This window comes from Coffea arabica, chromosome 1c (genome assembly GCF_036785885.1).
Source record: "Coffea arabica cultivar ET-39 chromosome 1c, Coffea Arabica ET-39 HiFi, whole genome shotgun sequence".
Taxonomy (NCBI): domain Eukaryota; kingdom Viridiplantae; phylum Streptophyta; class Magnoliopsida; order Gentianales; family Rubiaceae; genus Coffea; species Coffea arabica.
In genome coordinates, this window is record NC_092310.1 from 51,294,706 (window position 1) to 51,314,597 (window position 19,892).

At 36.7% G+C, this 19,892-nt stretch overlaps 1 protein-coding gene across 3 annotated transcripts; it reads left to right on the forward strand.

The window, feature by feature from the left end:
• Positions 1–9,915: 9,915 nt before the first annotated feature.
• Positions 9,916–19,892, forward strand: LOC113726983 (DDT domain-containing protein PTM-like). 3 transcript variants are annotated; one of them, XM_027250932.2, is made up of 11 exons: positions 9,958–10,159; positions 10,350–11,335; positions 11,836–12,540; positions 12,644–13,862; positions 14,806–15,097; positions 15,238–15,362; positions 15,528–15,994; positions 16,080–16,108; positions 18,026–18,048; positions 18,178–18,505; positions 18,599–19,892. In XM_027250932.2, exons 2-11 carry the CDS (start codon positions 10,488–10,490, stop codon positions 19,537–19,539), a joined length of 4,977 nt encoding a protein of 1,658 aa, XP_027106733.1. In that variant the 5' UTR covers positions 9,958–10,159; positions 10,350–10,487; the 3' UTR covers positions 19,540–19,892. The 3 variants fall into 3 exon arrangements, with proteins under 3 accessions (XP_027106714.1, XP_027106733.1, XP_071932412.1); XM_027250913.2 differs by having other exon boundaries at positions 9,916–10,159; positions 18,026–18,505; XM_072076311.1 differs by lacking the exon at positions 9,958–10,159 and having other exon boundaries at positions 10,356–11,335; positions 12,644–12,899; positions 13,026–13,862; positions 18,026–18,505; positions 18,599–19,788.

Consider the following 19,892-nt stretch of genomic DNA (forward strand, 5'->3'; position numbering starts at 1 on the left):
CATTGACCAAGTGATTTATCCTGCTCAAATACTAATCCAACATCTACAGTATCTTGGATATGCCATAGAATTCATTTTACAGTTTGCCAATGACCCTTGCCTGGATCATGCATGAACCTGCTAACCACACTAACTGCCTGTGAAATGTCGGGTTTCGTACACACCATTGCATATATCAATCTACCAACTGCATTAGCATACAGGACATTCACCATGTATGCTCGATCTTCATCCGTTTTTGAAGATAATAAGCTACTAAGTTTCAAATGAGTAGCAAGCAGAGTACTTACAGGTTTTGAATCTCCATTCATACCAAAATATTGTAGTATTTTGTTCAAATCTGCTTCTGTATCAGACAAAACTTGCCTCTCGTTCTATCCCTGCTTATTTTCATGCCGAGAATCTTCTTGATTTCTCTCAAATCCTTCATTTCGAACTCTTTACTCAACTGAGCCTTCAATTTGTCAATTTTAACTTGATTTTTTGACGCTATCAACATATCATCAACATATAAGAATAAGTAGATATATGACTCATCTCGTAGCTTGTGCAAATACACATAATGATCGTATTTGCTTCTTGTGTACTTTTGACCCATCATGAACTGATCAAATCGTTTGTACCATTGCCTCAGTGATTGTTTCAATCCGTACAACGATTTGCTCAACTTACAAACCCAATATTCTTTACCAGCAACTTTGAATCCATCTGACTGAAATATATAGATTTTCTCTTTCAACTCACCGTGAAGGAACGCAATATTCACATCAGTTGAGTTAGCTACAAATTCAACTGCGCTATCAAGGCCAACAAAATTCTAATAGAAGAATATTTAACAACTGGAAAAAATATCTCATTATAATCAACTCCCTCCTTTTGAGCGTAGCCTTTAGCCACTAATCTTACTTTGTAGCGAATATTATTCTTATCAGAAAATTCTTCTTTCTTTGTAAATATCCATTTGCATCCAATTGTCTTTTTTCCTTTCGGTAGTTGTGTCAACTTTCACGTCTTATTTTTCTGAAGAGATTGCATCTTTTCTTCTATAGCATCTTTCCATCTACCATTTTCTGTATTTTGAACTGCTTCAGAAAAAGTGCATGGAACATCATCAACAACTAGAAGTGCATAGACTACCATGTCAGCAAAATGAGCAGGTTTTTGAATTTCTCGTATTGGCATATTAACGGCAATTGACTCTTGTTGCTGTTGAAGTACTTGGGTTGAAACCTCTTCCTCATCTTACTCTTCTTCTGTCATGGGAGAGTCACTGATGGTGCTGTTTGCTGGACTCACAATTATTTGCTCAAACTCTATCTGTTTCAATTTACACTGCTCCTGTTACGGAGTATCACTGGTCCCATCTTGTATTACCTTATTCAACATGATAGATTCATCAAAGGTAACATCCTTGCTGATAATGATCTTCTTTGTTTTTAGACATCATAACCGATATCCCTTAACTCCAGTATTAAAACCCATAAAGAAAGACTTCTTTGCTCGTGGATCCAATTTTGATTCATTTACATAATAATATGCAGTAGAACAAAAAATACGCAAAGAATCATAATCTGTTGCAGATTTTTTAAATTATATCTCTAATGGAGTCTTGCCACCTATTGTAGATGATAACAAGCGATTGACGAGATGTTGAGCGTATGTCACAGTCTCAACCTAAAACTTTCTGCCTAATCCAGCATTAGACAGTATGCAGCATACTTTCTCCACTAGTGTTTTGTTCATACACTCTGACATTCCATTTTGCTGCGGTGTTCTTCTAATTGTGAAGTGTCGAACTATGTCATACTCTTGGCATATTTTCTGGAATGGATCACTTTTGTATTCTTTACCGTTGTCTGTTCGGAGAATCTTAATCTTTTTTCCCGTTTGATTTTCAATCTGAGCTTTCCATTTAAGGAAAATTCCTAACACTTCATCCTTGTGCTTCAGAGTAAACACCCAAACACTTTTGAAAAATCATCAACAAAAATGACAAAATAGTACCTGTCTCCAAGGGATGGAGTCTTGGCATACCTCCACACATTTGAGTGTACATAATCCAAAATACTCTTGGTATTATGCATGCCAGTGCCAAATTTCACTCTTCTTCATTTTTTCAGAATACAATGCTCACAAAATTCTAATTTGTAAACTTTCGTACCTTTCAATAATGCTTGTTTGGCAAGATTTTGCAAGAATTTTTCACCAGTATGTCCCAATCGCATGTGCCACAACTTGGTTGCCTCCTTGTCCTTCTTGTTACTGGAAGATGTTGTTGCTGTTGCTGTTCCAACAACTGTACTACCTTGGTAGTAGTACCGATTATTCTTCCTCACACCTTTTAACATCACAAGTGTTCCCGAAATTATTTTAAGAATTCCATCTCGTATCTTCATTTTCAAGTCTTTTGACTCCAAGAGTCCCAAGAAAATGAGATTCCTTTCTAAATTCGGCATGTACCAAACATCTTTTAAGATTCTAATGAATTCATCATGATTACGCAGCTTGATTGAACCTATCCCATCTGTTTTACATGAATTGTTATTTTTCATGTACACGACTCCACCATCAAGTTTTTCAAATTCAAAGAACCAATCCCGCATGGGAGGCATATGATAGGTACAAATTGAATGCAAAATTCATTCATCTAGATGGGATGTTAAAATTGATACAGCCAAAGAGAAATCTGATTCCGTATCATTTTTATATTCTGCAATATTTACGTCTTGCAGAACTTTTCCTTTTTTCTTTAACTTTGGGCAGTCTTTCTTCCAGTGCCCTTTCTCATGACAGAAAGCACACTTATCTTTTAACAACTTTACTTATCGATTTGGATCTTGCTCTTCTCCCCTTTGATTGGCTTTGTTGACGATCTCTTGCCACTAATGCTACATTTGCTATAGCTATTTTCTTTTTTATTTTATCCTATTTTCTCAATTCATGACTATACAAAACAGAACATACAACATCTAAAGACACATTCTTCTTTCCATGAAGTAACGTAGTTTCTAAATATTCAAATTCATCAGAAAGGGATGACAACAACATCAAAACTAAATCTTCATTTTCAAATTTCACATCTAAATTTTACAGGTCTGCTACTAATTGATTAAATATAGTGATGTGTTCATTTATAATAGTACCTGATTGGTAATCGAATCGGAACAATATCTTCTTCATAAGGAGTTTATTCTGACCACTCTTCTTTAGAAATTTTTCCTCCAATACTCTCCACAATTTTCATGCAGAAGTCTCGTTCATGAAAGTATATTTTTGCTCTCTGGACAAATATGATCAAATAGTTTTGTATGCCAACCGATTTATGGTACTTCATTCCTTCTCTTTTATGTCATCTGATTTCTTTTCTTCAATGCCAATGTCAAAATCCTGTTGGAAAAGGGAGTCTATGACCTCGCCTTGCCATATGTCGAAATGGTCAGTACAGTCAAATATCTCTACCGCTAGCGTCGAACTTGACATTGGAGTTCTCGATCATGTGGGCGAGGAAACCAATATCCCAGATGTAATTCTTGACGTAGAATTGTCAGATGCCATTACAGACTCACATGATTGTATTTAATATAAAAAATTACAAACAGACCAAAGGACGAATCTGACTCTGATACCACTTGTTAGAAAAATCAGATAATTTTTCACTCAAAATTTAACTAGTGATTAAATCGATTCGATACTTTTCAGGAAAGATTGTCAAAATAATCTCTTTAGACAGAATTATAATTTCAAGTAAATTTTCAGAAAAGACTGGAGGGGTCATAAACGGTCCCACTTAATATCCAATCTCCTATGACAGAATTTATGTGCACGGTGTATTATCACAATTAGACCCGTGTATATATAAATATTACGTACACACGAATAAGAAAAATATACCCAAATGAACCGTATAAAACACTACAAATAAATCCAACAAATATATTGAATACTATACTACAATAAAAAAAAACTACTAAATAAATGTGAAATAAATAAAAGAGATAAAGAAAGAACGCACTCGAAAAATGTATAACGGAGTTTGATATTAAGAACGCACCAGACAGTTCTTAAGTTTGATATTAGGTTATATGCATTATTTGTGCGGTAACATTAGGTTTTGGGATTAATTCGAAAACCCTAAGTTGGAGTTAGTATTGAAACCCTAGTTTTATAATTATAAGTTCGAGCGGTGATTAAAGCTAGTTATGTTAGTGTGTGTTTTAGTACAGGTACGTATAAGATTTGATCCATTTTAGATAGGTTAAGTAAGTTTAAAAGTTAAGAAAACCCTAAACTAGAAAAGTTTCTAAGTTTAAAACCCTAATTTTTGCCATTGACAAAAAGGTTGTTATTTAATTGCTTTTATATGGGATAAAGTATGTTTAAATATAGGTGATTAAGATATGAAAGTGATTAGTGAAGTAATTAAGTGTGATTACATGTTTTGGACTAGATTAAGTTATGACCTATGGAGTTAATTGAAAGAGTTCCAAATGTTTGAGGGCAAGAGTGGAACAAAAGCTAAGTAGAGGTGCAAGGGCTAAAAAAGTAAATAATGGATTTTAGTGTGATTGGTTGCCATAAAAAAATATCTCTCCTAAGTGGGTTTGGACCATATATTAATTCATGAGTCACAACTAAGCCATTATATGACCAAAACAAAACAAACAAATTAGAGAAAAAGAGAGAGAATGAGCCGTGGAGTAGGAGAAGGAAGACCAAAGGGAAGTTTGCAAAGTTCAATCCATTTCCTTTCATAAATCTTCATTTTGTAGCATAAAGAATCCACTTTGGAGATGGTTTAAGGTCATTAGCCATCATACATACTTAATCTTGAGGTAAGAAAGTCTATTTGAAGACTTAAGTTGATTATTGATTGATGAACTAGTGGCTATTTTTGGTAAGGGATCTTAGTTGTGCTTGATTATGGTACCTCTTATGTTTATCATTTGTTGTTATGGATCAATTTGGTGAAAATTTGGGCCTTGAGGTTCGGCCATATGGACCCTCATAAGGGTTGCATGTTAAACATGTGAGTTAGCTTTAATCTTGTGTTATTGAACTTGTTATGGTTGTGTTTGATGATGTATTTTATTTGTTTGGTGAGTGGGTGGTAGAAATTGATTTGGGGTTAAGAAACCCTAGGCTAAAGTGAGGAGTAATTGCTTGGTTAGGATTAATTTGGTTAGGGTTTGTTGCACTAATGGTTAGATTAAGTTAATGAGTGCATATGAAGTTCAATTAGAAGGTGTAGATAATATGTGGTTAGTTTGTGGAAATTGTATGGTGCAATTTCGGATCATTGGAAGCCTTCATAGGAGTTGGTTTAGGGTGTGTATTTGGTTTGCATTTAGCTAGAAAACCTGCATAACAATCATAGAACGGACCATGCATTTGCGACGCGCAAAACCGGCAAATCCGGGTAAACAGGGCAGCCCAGAACCTGAACTTGAGCTCCATTTTTCGTGATACTACGTATTGATTCAGAAGTTTCTCGAAACATGAAAGTTGTAGCCCTTTCTCGTAGCTTCGAAACGGTGTCTCATCCACCTTGATCCGATATTCGTATCCTAACTTTTGATCAAAACAGTTTGAGATGGCAGTTTTGGCCTTTTCCGTTTGCTGTTCTGCGCGCGCGCGTGTCTATTTTGCCGTTTCCGCACTTGCATGTGCCGATTTTGCCGTTTTGCTTATTTTGGGCATGTTAGTGGCCGTTTGTGATATAATGAGATGCAATCCTCTATTTCAGACCGTGGTGAGTTAGGCGGAGCCGGTGGGGCCTACTAGCTAACACGTACGAAGTGATTTCTACTCTTGTACTACTTTTGTGTTTTGAGTAAGTATTTAGGTCATTCTTATGCGTTAGTTGCTTATGTGTTATGATTTGTATGAAAAGGGTACCTAGGCGAGGGTGTATTTTATCGCACTTGACCTAAACCCTAATTTGCTCACGTATTTGTACATAGCATATGTATATGAACCATTTTGGAACTAAAACCCTCGAACTTGTAGCTTGGGGTGACTTTTGGGTAATTTTGTGAAGTTTGTGAGTTTGAGGTCGGTTTCAAGACCTAGATGGACTATTCGAACCGGTTAGGGCTTGGTCGAAGTCACTCCAGCCTAGTCTGAGGTCACCAAATTTGTGAATTCGGTTCACCGTGCATGTGAACCAAGTTTATGAGCCGAGCTTGTGAACCAAGCTCACTTTCGTTCGCTCGAGCAAGTTTGTGAGGTGACTGGCCAGTGAGGGTGATAATGTGTTAGGTGGGAGTACAAGTGGAGTTCTACGGACCTTGTTTATGATCGACGGAGTGTCGACAGGAGGTCACGCATGGCAAACGACTTGGCTTTGGAGCCAACCTGTATCTTTCCTTTGTATTGTTACTTTTGCACTTGATTTGACACTTTTGTGAAATAGTTGTTTATCTAACTGTGAAATTTATGATTTTACCCCTGTTTACTTACTAAGCATATAGCTTACCCCGTTTCTTTTGTTTTCCTTAGCAGGGGACGACACGGGGAACGCCTGAGTATATTCACTAGTATAGTTAGGTATGCTTGTAATAGTTAGACAATTAAGATGTATGTTTTTGTTTTGGTGGTTTGTATAAGGACCCTCCTTAGGGTCTACTTCCTGCTGGTTGTTATCACACTGTAGTATAGTGGTTTGACCAGATACTTTTGAAGATGTAAATAGAACTTTTGGCGATTGTATATATTATAAATAGTACCCTTTCGTTTATTATAGTTTTATTAGTTTTGTGTTTCGAGTCCTGGCGCGAGTTAGGCAGGCGTCCCGCCAATACCCTAGGGTTTGCCCTTGGGAGAAGCGAGGGCGTCACAGGTAGTTAGTTTTCTGTATAATCAAACCACCATAAAAGTAAAATCAATGGATGCATCCACCGAATGGAGGAAAGCAGGTAGTTTAAAGGTTTTGAAGAGTTGGCGTGCTATGGCAGTGTGTTCATCAACACACATTTTTTTTCCATAGACATCGATTCATTCCTGTTGTTTTTCTGGTTTTTCTGGCATAAACCATGTGGCATCAGTAATAAAAGTCTCTACTGTTCTTGTTGTCCTTGAAATTTCCTATAATTTTATACGGTAAACATACAGAACTAAAGAGATCCATTTACCAATCTACAAGAATTCTTGTCTTGCATGGTTACAAGACTGCAAATTATTGCCTTTTTGAATGTCAAAATTCTTTTTCAATATATGATTTTTTAACCTTCCACCTCTCTCCACAAATCTTTGTACTCATAACTGTCAAATTCAGGATTTGAATTTTAAACTTTATAGCAAAAAGAACTTAAAAGAACTCTAAGACCCCTTTCTTATCCACTGGCTAATCCAAGTGATTGCTGCATCAAGGTAAAATGTAAAAAAGGAAATGGGATTACTCACATTGCGCAAGTGCTTTAAACTATGTTGAGGTCAGTAATACATGGCACTGTCAAACTATTGATGAGCAAAGCTGCAGTGCTGAATTGGAGAAATATGAGGTCCAAGTCCAAAACAAGCAAACTCTCAACTACATTTTGTCTCGAAAAACTCATGACATGAGATTAGTAACTTTGTTGGAAGACATTCATCAATTAAGATTGTTGTTTCAAATGTGCTCCTTGTATTTAGTTAGTAAAGAACATAATCATATTTGTAGTAGGATTAGCTCATATGCCTTAGGTATAATTCAAGATGAGACTGATTGTATAGCTCTATTGAGCCTTTGCTCGCAATTGTACAGTTTTGACAATCTATAAGAATCGTTTTGACAAAAAAAAAAAGAGTAATACAATGCACATCCATCTTCATAAGGAAACTTATTGTCATTTTTCTTGTAGTATATAGCTGTTCCAAGGCCAAAAATAAAATCCCCTTTTTAATCTTTATTTAAAGGTTCACGACAGTTTAAAATACTTAGTGAAAATCTAATGTCAAATTAACAAGAGTAATCCATTAGCTAAATTAGCAAAATTGCAAGCAATGGAAGGATTGCAATTAAATTTACTTAATATGCCTATGAAGGTTCCTTAAAATAAAACCAATGGAAGGGTTGTGATTACTGCTTTGCTAGCAAGGCAACTATGAGAATATAGAAAAATTTACCTGCAAGATGTCACCAATCTTAGTAGAGGTTGAATTGTTAGGCAAAAACTTCAAATTACTAAAAATTATATTTTAAGTGTCAAGCAAATGTATTTATTGTGTTTTGTATATCATGCAGCTACTTATAGAATTTGGTTTTGACACTTTGTTCTACATTTTGGAACTACTTTCACAAATGTAATTATCAATTTCATAATTTCTCTCTTATTATTCATAGTTCACATGATTGTGAAAATTGAGAAACATCATGGACTAACTACTTGAATTTCAATCACTTGTTATGGAATTAAACATCTTTGCAACATGGGTTAGACATTCTCAAATAGTAGAGTTATTATTATTCTCCATATAATATGCAAGTATTGAATAGATAAAAAAGAATAAGTAATTGGCACAAATGGTAAACTAGATTTAATTAAACAACTTCATGATAGTAAGATTTCAAGAGGATACTTTTAAAACTGAACATAGAAAAACAGCCATAAGTAAGTGAAATGGTATTTTGAAGTTCTTAAAATTAAAACTCAAAAGAAACCAAAAAAAGAAATTCTTGAAAAGAAAAAATGCAAAATCAATAAACCAGGAAAATAAATATAGCCATTTACAATTAACACCCTGCGAATTTAAGTTAGGTACCCAAAATTTTGCTACAAAATTTCTAGGAAGTGACCGTTAGTTTGAAAAACATTTTTGCTTTTATAAATTCAAAACAAAGAAATTTGTTGGCGGGTGACAACTAAATCACCACAGCTCTTCCCGCCAAATTGTTCATATTATTAAGGTTGGTGTCCTGTTCTATGTACCGTGCTATTGGGATTTTATAGTACCAAAACAGTCCACTAAAGCTCACCCACACTCGGAATTTTATTCATTTTAAGCGAGTTGACTCAGCTTGTCCGCGTCAATACAGATATTTTCTGGCACCTAATTCTTAATAATTTCTTCTGGCCTCTTGTCAATATTTGGTTTCTTGTTGAAAATTTTTCAATTGTTCATTTATTATTTTCCCAGCATACGATTTTGACCCCCAATTACCAATGGAAGAGCACAAACTTGATTTAAAAGAAATTCATAATTTTCAAAATTTATCTATCATTTTTAAAATTACAATTTAAACTGAGTGATATCACTACTACATATTTGTCATGCTGTGGATGTTAGGGAAAAAATTATTTTTAGAGGAAAATTATAGATAATAAAACATGAAATTGATGCTAACATTTTTTTTTGTCATCAAAGATGATGTTAATTGCTTACATTTTTATAGAGGAGATAAGCAGGAAGTTTCAACTTCAAAATCTTCCACTCATAAAAAAAAAAAACTATAATTAGACAAATTAAAAAACTTTTCAATCAAACAAGCTTAGAACAAACAACATAAATAAATAAACTTTATTTATTCCTTAGAGTGAAATTCAATTTGTATTTGTCTTATTATCTTCTCTGAGTAACAGTGAACGTATAGTGCAAAAAATTAGATAAAGTATTCATTTACATAAGTGTATAAGTAAAAATTAATTTCTTACATTTTCTTTTAAGATAAGATGAGTAATTCCCTATTTATTTTTATAACCAAAAAAGTAAAAACATGTAGATATACAACCAGAAATCTAGACCCAGATCTTCTTCAAAGGTACAATTAAGTTCAAACTTTTATTGAATAGTTTTCTTTTAAATTAAATTATAGAAAAAATCGTTGATAATAATGAAATAAATGTAAAATGAAAATCCTCGGGACCGACTCAGGCAAGCGAGTCACAACTCACGAGTGGCCAGGTGGGATTCGCCCTGGTTTCCATCAGCCCAGTAGGCAACAGAAATATAAAAGAAAAAATGAAACACAAAATATGGTAGAAAAAATCATCAAATACTACTCAAATACTACTACTACTACTCAATAGACCCAGAGAGAGAGACCCCATCGCCCTCAATCCCCCAATTCACCATTATAATTGAGCACTTCTTACCATAAATTACAAGAGTGGTTCAGGTTTTCCTCTATCTTTTAGGGCTCTATCCCGAAATCTCAATGGCGGCGAATCATCTCAGAGCAAAGGTACGATTTCGATTTTCCCATATAACATTTGTGTCAAATCGATTGACTGAAGCTTCAAGATATCCTTAATATTTTTTTTTTTTGAATTTCTGATTGATGGTTTTAATTTGATTTATTTGCTATGGAATGAAGCCCTAAGCTTCTGAATTTGGATTTGGTTTTTGTGGTTGTTGTTCTTGTGGTTGTATAGGTTTGATTGGAAGCTAGATGGTTTCTGTTTGTTACTGGAAAAAGGGAGGGCACCTCGAAACCCTAGATAGGTTTTGCTGGGATTTGTGGTGGATTCATTTGGGAGTTGGTTTGGATTTGATTGAGGATTGGAAATAAGATGGAGGATGCGGAAGTTAGATTGGAGAGGAAAAGGGGGCGGAAAAGGAAGAGAGTTGATGTTCAGAATGTGGAAATGGATGTAGATGGGAAGAAGAGGGCAGTGGTGACACGGTCGAAGAGGCTGGTGGGGTGTTATGTGAGGAAGGAATTCGAGGGGAGTGGGTTTTATTTGGGGAAGGTTGTTTCGTATGATATGGGGTTGTATAGGGTTGATTATGAGGATGGGGATTGTGAGGATTTGGAGAGTGGTGAAGTGAGGAGCTTTTTGATTGATGAGAGTGAAATAGACGGTGAGTGGATGGAGCGCAAAAATAAGTTGGATGCTTTATTGTTGCATAAAGACAAGGATGTAGAGGCAATTAATGAATTGAAAACCGAGAATGCGGTCCCATTAGAGTCTGCAAATGTCGTTGCCAATGCTCAGGTCAAAGAAACGTCTGCAGTTAGCGAGTTGATTAATGCTAATTGTGATGCTGAAATTGAGGGCGTTCAAATTGATTATGATGCTAATGTTGACTCAGTGAGTGATTCCTGTGAGGATGAGGAAATCAGTTCAGAGGTGGAAGTGCCGGTTGTTCCGCCACCAGAGCTGCCTCCCTCTTCGTGGAATATTGGGGTTCCAGCAGAGGATGTGTCACACCTTCTTTCCGTATATAGTTTTCTGCGCTCGTTTAGTATTCAGCTGTTTTTGAGTCCCTTTGGACTGGATGATTTTGTGGGATCACTCATCTGTTCTGCTCCGAACACATTGTTGGACTCTGTCCATGTAGCTCTCATGCGTGTTTTGAGGCATTATTTCGAAAAGCTCTCACTGGATGGTTCGGAGCTCGCATCAAAGTGCTTGAGGTAATTGAATTTCATCTTTTTCTGAAAAATTAATGGGTTATGAATGTATTTGTTGGTAAGTTATGTACTAGAGGCAACCACTACCGATCTTGTGGCCATCACATACTGATTCAGTTCTTGGTTCCACTGCACAGTCATACCAATACTGATGCAGATATCTAATTTTCCACGTACTAGATTTCCTGATACTTTATATCATCAGCATCCAGTATCATTTACTGCTCTGTTCTGGTAAGCAAGTATTGCCTGATTAGGAGTTGTTAAAAGATATTGTTATTAATAACCATGAATCCTGTTAGAATTTCCAAGCTAATTGTTGTGCGGTCGTTTTCAGCATTTCTTTGTGCATTGACTATGATAATGGTAAGTTTGAGTTGTGATAGATCTGAGAAATGAAAGCACTGATCACCGCTTTAAGCAATCTTAATTTTCTTATGATGTATGGTAAGATGCAGTTCTTTTATAACATGGCTAATTTAGGTTACTTTTCTTGCTTGCAGAGGCATGGATTGGAGCTTGCTAGATACATTGACCTGGCCTATTTATCTGGTTCACTATTTAATGGTGATGGGCTACACAGATGGTCCCGAATGGAAAGGATTTTTTATCCATGCACTGGAGAGAGAATATTACACTTTATCTGCTGGTAAGAAGCTCTTGATTTTGCAAATCTTGTGTGATGATGTTTTAGATTCTGAGGAATTAAGAGCAGAGATTGACATTCGCGAAGAATCAGAAGGGGGAATAGATCCAGATACGGGAATGGTTGTTGCTCCCGTGGCTGGACCAAGAAGAGTTCATCCTAGAAATTCCAAAACTTCTGCTTGTAAAGGTCAAGAAGCAATGCAAATTATTGCCCAAAGTCGTGAAATGAAGTCATTTTCCAACTCTGGTAATTTGGGGTTGAGTGTTCAGGGACAAGATGGTATTTCGGATATGGATCAGGATGGTAATGGCGATGAATGCCGTCTTTGTGGCATGGATGGGACCTTGCTTTGTTGTGATGGGTGCCCAGCATCTTATCATTCCAGATGCATAGGAGTGTGCAAAGTGTTCATACCAGAAGGGCCATGGTATTGTCCCGAGTGTACAATAAATAAGGTAGGGCCAAGAATCACAAAGGGAACCACATTAAAAGGAGCCGAAGTATTTGGTGTTGATGTCTATTCTCAAGCATTTATCGGTGCTTGTGATCATTTACTTGTGTATGTACTTGTTCCTTATCTGGATTGCTTTTCTTTCGTTTATTTTTAAATGCTAATGAATTTTCTTAAAGCTTCATGTTTATGATTAACATTGAATTCTCAGGCTAAATGCTTCAACAAATTTACATTCCTGCGCAAGATATTACAGTAAAAATGATATTCCATGTGTCCTTCAAGCACTTCTTTCAAGTGTGGAGCATATTGTTATGTACAAGGAAATATGCAAGGCTATCATCCAGTATTGGGAAATTCCAGAAGACATCATTTCATTTACTGAAACATCTGAAATTGCTGATCATCAGTTAGCAGAAGAGCATCTTAATTGCACCATGCCATCATCTGTAATGCCATTGGGCTTGGTAAGTCATAATGTTCCAGAGACACTCCGAAGTGAGGATACTTCAAGCTGTATTTTTGGTGCTAATTCAGGAAACATGAACAAGGCCTCTTTGAGTGCAGTAACATCTGATCATGCTGTTCAACAGGGAAATGGAGATGCATCTATAGAAACAGTTGGCCCTCAAATGAATATCCCTGGGGAGGTTCAAGTGAAATACACTGTGTTTCCAGGTTCTCTTGACCAGGGGACTGTTCAGTCTGATTTCATGTCAAGAGAAAAGTCAGGCCCAGAGACTGCTACATGTATGTCAACAAATATGTTTGGTAATTGCAGGGACTACGTGAGTGGACCTTATGTGACACCTAAACTTGCTGTTGCCCATAAACACATCAAGATCAGGGTTGGTAAAAGTTTCCATGGTACAGAAAATGCTATCTCATACATGGGATCTTCCTTTAAAACCCAGGGATATGTCAATAACTATCTACATGGAGATTTTGCTGCATCAGCTGCTGCTAAGCTGGCAGTTCTTTCATCTGAAGAAAACCAGGTTTCTGGGTCTCACTCATCAGATCGTCGGAAACTTATTTCCGCTAATATATCACTTCAAGTAAAAGCATTTTCGTCAGTAGCTACGCGCTTTTTCTGGCCTCATACAGAGAAAAAGCTCATTGAAGTACCAAGGGAAAGGTGTAGTTGGTGTTTTTGTTGTAAAGCTTCTGTTTCGAGCAAAAGAGGGTGCTTGTTGAATGCAGCTGTGGCAAATGCCATAAAGGGTTCTATGAAGATTTTTGCTGGTCTTCGTCATGCAAAGAGTGGAGAGGGATGTCTTCCTGGAATTGCTACATATATTATGTTCATGGAGGAGAGTCTAAGTGGTCTAACTGTCGGCCCCTTTCTAAGTTCAGCATTTAGAAGACAATGGCGCACACAAATGGAGCATGCTAATACCTGTGGTGCATTAAAGTTACTTTTACTTGAGGTCTCTCTCTCTCTCTCTCTCTCTGTTTGTGTGTCTTTGTGTCTGTTTGTGGCCCCCTTATACAAGTCATTGAGTTACTACCTCTACTCCAAGCAATTTAGCCATTTATTTATTTACATTGTGGATCATGTTTATCTACTGGTTTTGCTAAGTGGACTTTCTGACAATTGCTTACTCTTTCCAACCCCTTATCCACAGTTTAAGTTAACCTGCTATGCAAAGAGTAGTGGTTTCACTTAATGTCGTGGAGTATTTTCATTTGCCTGGTGTATTGAAATCTTTTCCTTTTTTGGTTGAGGTATTGAGGTTTTACTTTATTTACTAAAGAAAAGAAAGGGCAAAAGTTTTTTACTTGACGGTTTAGATAAGGAAAGTTTGTAAAATATGGAAGTTACATTCTCAAATAAATGGTGCAGTAGTGAGTGCTCATTAATCTGGCTTTAGATGAGCCTGATTTTCGTCTGACTTCTTAATTGCTGCTGTGTGAGTTATTTGCATTTTCTATCTATTATATTTCTGCATTTAGCTGATTTAACAGGTTTATTTCATTGCACAAAAGGTTAACATACTTATTCATACATTGGGTAAGGTAGGTTTCAGAGTGAGAATCAAATATTTCGTGGTGGTTGATGGTTTTGTTGCTCATGAGTGAATTGGGGATTCTGTTCTCTATTTCCATTTCCCTTCCCCTCCCACATCTTTCTTCCCGCCCCTGCCCCGCTAAAAGAGTTGAAGAAAAATCAAGTTTTAAGAATAGACTAGCCTTTTCCTTTTGCCATTTATGGCTTTAAAAGCCTGTTATTGTTATGGCTGGTGCTGGTGTTGTTCCATTAGATACTTTGTCTCAGCAACTCATAGGTTTTGTACCTTCATTCATATTGTGCTGTTTTTGAATGTCTAAACTTGATGTTCCAGTTACATTAAGACTGTAATTTTTTTGCAGCTTGAGGAAAATATTCGTACCATTGCTCTTTCTGGGGACTGGGTTAAGCTTGTTGATGGTTGGTCAGCTGAGTCTTCTGTCACTCCAAATGCTGTTAATGCTTCTGGATCCACTCAGAAACGTAGACCAGGGAGACGTGGAAGGAAAACATCTGTCATGACGGAAGTTACTGCGGATGATAGCCAGGACATATTGGCTGACTTTACTTGGTGGCGAGGTGGTAAGCTGACAAAGCTTTTATTACAAAAAGGGGTTCTGCCTCGCATACTGGTGAAGAAATCTGCACGTCAAGGTACTGAAAGTTTTTTTGACTCTTCCATGGAAACTTGAACTGCTTCTATTTTCATTTTCCTATTTGATCTGTGTTACTCTTTTATAAACATAAATCTAGTTGTCATGGCAAGGAGTAACTAACACAATTTGGAGTAGCAGGTGGTTCAAGAAAAATACCTGGCATTTACTATGTTGAAGCATCTGATACTCCTAAAAGAAGCAGACGACTTGTTTGGCGAGCTGCTGTTGAGATGAGCAAGAATATTTCCCAGCTTGCACTTCATGTTTGTTCTCTTCTCAACCTATTCTGCTCTTGGGTGCATTTATACGTGCCCTTCATTTTTTTCTTTGGTATTTTTTCCATCATCAGAATGTTATGAGCTAGTGTGTTTTGGATGGTTTTTACTTTTCAGACTGCCTTTAATTCATGAAATTGACTCTTGTAACAGGTTAGGTACCTAGATTTTCATGTGAGATGGAATGATCTTGTTCGCCCAGAGCAGAATATTCAGGATGTAAAAGGCCCAGAAACAGAGGCTTCTGCTTTTAGAAATGCTTATGTTAGTGATAAAAGAGTCATTGATAATGATGCTACATATTGTGTTGCTTTTGGGAATCAGAAGCATCTTCCTTCTCGTGTGATGAAGAACATAATTAAAGTGGAGCAAACCCAAGATGGAAAGGAGAAATATTGGTTTTCGGAGACACGCATTCCCTTGTATTTGATCAAGGAGTTTGAAGAAAATGCAGCGAAAGTTCTGATACAAAAAACAGACAAGCCCGTAAATGCAACTGTAAACTTGCAAAGGAGGAGGTTGAAAGCTTTCCGGAAAGATGTATTTTCTTATCTTGCACGAAAGAGGGATACTAAGGATATGTGCTGTTGTGCTTTGTGTAAACAAGATGTTTTAATGGGGTAATTCTTCTGCATATTCCTATTTTCTTTTAGTTCTTTTACTATTTGTCAATTAATTGAGGTTTTCTTTATCTTTTATGCACAGGGATGCTGTCAAGTGTAGTGTTTGCAAAGGTATTACAAAATACTTTTCTGTATTTTATGACTTTTTTAGCAAGTTAGAAAGTTATTATGCCTTTTACTTTCTTGTTTGTCGGGTTCAAGTTTTTGAAGATAATGAGAGCCTTGTTATGGTTCAATTCGTCGCCAGCGATTTTACCCATACCCACAATCCCAGAAAAAAAAAGAATGAGAAAAAAAAAAAGAGTAGAGGGCTAAAGTCATGGAGAAAAGTAGGAAAGGAAGATGTTGAATGAAAGGCTGAAGTTTTAATAGCACATCTAGCCTTCCATCCCTATATGTAGGGAAAAGATGAGCTTTAATATGGACATGTAGGGATGGTAACAATTAATTTGGCAGATATGTCCTCTTATACATGCCTATAATCAAACTATTATCAGCTTCGTGAGAATCTTGAAATGCTATTAGCATATGTGTTTTACATGCTCCTTGGGAATCTTGAAATGCTAGTTTCACATGTTTTACATTGTTAAACTTTAAGGAAAGTGACCAACTGTATGCATTTTGACTAAGTCTTTAATTTATTAGAACTGCAATGTTTACCAGATTATATTTCTGTCATGCAATCTTACTTCTATGATAAAAGTGTCACTTGTGACATTCAAGGACTCTCTCACTAATTTCACTGTCTAATAAAGTACCGTGCCACTCTCTCAGTCTTTACCCAATTTACACATGAGACAAACTTGTTACCAGATTGCTCTTCCTAAATTATCACTCTGGTCAGAATTGATCTCATTATCTCTCTCTAGTCAAGACATTGTGTCTTAACAGAAAGGGGAATTACTAATTTTCTTCAAAAAGTTTCTCCTCAAATTCTACCTGGGAACTGTTATTTACCATTCCTTTTCCCCCTGTTCTCGGATCTTCTTGGACAGTTTTCTTTTCAACTTTCTTGTTGTTTTGTAATTGTGAAATCAATTTACCTATGTACAAAACAAAGAACCTAGAATGTATATTCTGCCTAGTTTGGAAGTTTAAGAGAGTTCTTTTGTGCCGGACAATATTTTCAATTTTTTTGGAAAATTTGCAGCCTTAGTTTTTATTGGACTGGAATATGGATAAAGTTTGCTTTGAAAAGCTTCTTTTTCTGCCTTCTGTGGAAACAAATGACCATTTGCTTCCTGTTTCTGCCATTGGAGTGAAGAATGCAGAAAGGGCTTTCCTTTGAAAGCATTGCTTTTGGATTTAGATGTATCTTCTGTTCCTGACAAAATGCTACAAAGGTGTTTTCTTTAAAGCTTTAAAGTTCTATAGATATTTTGGAGAACACAAAATTTTAAAAATACATTGACAGTGCAAAACATTTGGAAATTGTTGGAAGTTGTTTGAATCATATTAGAAAGTTTTGTTTCTTTTTGTTGGATACTGTAGTTGAGCTTCAGACTTTCTATGGCAATATCTGGCTGGCTTGTCCCTTAGTTTGTTAGAAATGTATTTGTTGTGAACTTTTATGTTCTTTCCTTTCAGGGTAGAGAACTGATTTAGATAAAGAAATGTGCCATACATGCACCCTCAGCTTGTCGATGATGCGTTTCCTATGACTCCACAATTTTTTGCATGTGGCTGAATTTATGATAAATTAACTATCTTTTGACATCCAAGCTATTTCAGATGCTTGCCTGTGCATGCAAAGTAAAACATTATTGGTCAACCTATTTCAGACGTTAATCATGTCATTTAATGTCTGTTTTCCATTATCCTTGGGTTAATTTTGTTTATTCTTAGATGCAATGTGATTTTAAACCAGCAAAAAGCGAGAGGCTCTGAATATGAACACCTCTAGGACCACCTTTGGTTTCGTATAGACATGTACTTATTGAGAAATATATATATTTTTTGGTTGGCAAGTTTGGCCCTTCTCATTCTATTCTGGAATTTATTAACTAAAAACTTGACAATTTGGTACAGGTGCCTGTCATGAGCAGTGTACTGTAAGTTCAACAGTTCACATCAATGAGGAAGTTGAATTCCTGATCATTTGCAAGCAGTGCTACCACTCTAAAGCTCTGAGTCAAACTGAAAATAATTATGAATCTCCAACAAGTCCTTTACTTTTGCAGCGACAGGAATTTGCTCCAGTGATGGTGAGGAAAGCTGAAAACCCAATTGGTTGTGATCAGCCATCAATGGCTGTCAAAACTGTACAACATGCTTCAGATTCAAAATCAATTAATGCCTCTAAATCCGGATCCACAAGCAAACGGAAATTATGTTCTTGGGGTCTGATCTGGAGGAAGAAAAATTGTGAAGACACTGGGAGTGATTTCAGATCAAAAAATATTCTTCTGAAGGGCAGTAGAGACTTCGGGCTGTCTGGGCCCCTCTGCCACCTTTGTCGTCAGCCATATAATTGTGATCTAACGTACATTCGCTGTGAAACTTGCTTAAGTAAGCTCAATATACCTAATGTGTTGCACCTGTCTTTTTGTTACCCTTGGTTTTCTGGAAAATAACATTGCTTTGGTCTGTGGTCATTCTCAGACTGGTATCATGGAGAAGCTGTTGAACTCCAGGAGTCAAAGATTTCCGATCTGCTGGGTTTCAAATGTTGCAGGTGTAGGAGGATTAGATCGCCTGTGTGCCCTTACTTGGATCCAGACAGCAAAAAGCAATTAGAGGAGAAGAAGACACGCAGTAAGCCTGCAAAGCAAGATGAGAAGGACCCCAGTGTGGATGTTGTCCCTCAGCAAGTCAAGCTGGAACCTGCTATGCCTCATTTGCCTGCAATGGAACAAGTGGTGTATGTAGCAGAGGATGATCCTCTACTTTTTAATCATACGAGAGTTGAGCAGATAACCGAACAGAACTCTAGTGTTGATTATGAGTGGAATGCTACAAGTGTTTCTGGGTTCGGGCCACAAAAACTGCCTGTTAGAAGGCACAATAAACGTGATAAGGAAGAAGATTGTTCTTTAGCTGGCAATTCAGCTCATGATGACTTGTCAGCTTTTGGAGGAAATGTCTTTAACTCTGCAGACGAGTCATTGTCTCAGGTTCAGTGGGATCCTACTGCAAGTGGCTTTGGTGATGGTATGATGTTCAACTATGAAGACCTCAGCTTTGAGGATATGGAGTTTGAGCCTCAGACTTATTTTTCATTTAATGAGTTGCTTGCATCTGATGATGGTGTTCAACAGGATGTAGTTGGTTCAGCTGAGGATGTGGCAGAGAACTGGGAGAATTCATCCATTCTACCAAGCGATGGGGTTGTTGATGCATCTTTCAATCAGCAAGAACCTTCAAGCTTGGTTAAACATGCAGTTAATGCAGTGCCTTGTAGAATGTGCACTCGTTATGAACCCTGCCCTGACCTTTGTTGTCAGATTTGTGGTATCCTTATTCACAGTCATTGTTCTCCATGGATTGAGCAGTCATTGAGGGATGGTGGCTGGAGATGTGGTAATTGTCGCGAATGGTTTTAGTTGATCTGCAATCCATGTTAGAATGCTGCTTTGTCCAATAAGCTCTTACTTGAGGTGGTAGAGTGGAGTATGCCGAAAGAAAACGCACGCTTAGTGAGCACCATTAAGAGAAGAAGTCAAAACGGTAAGAATTCCTGGTTTGGATCTTTTGGAAGATGGGAATTCCCGTCTCAGCATTGTCCCATATAGGTTTTTCAAAATTAAAGCCCCTATCAAGTTGAGTTTTGGGGCCAATAGAGATAAGCAAAATATTTTTTTGTATGCTTATCTGATTTTTGGTTTGGCTGTATACAACAATGTTTTAGCTGGCATTTTGAAAATCAGTACCAACATCTGTCCTAGCTTTACAGTGA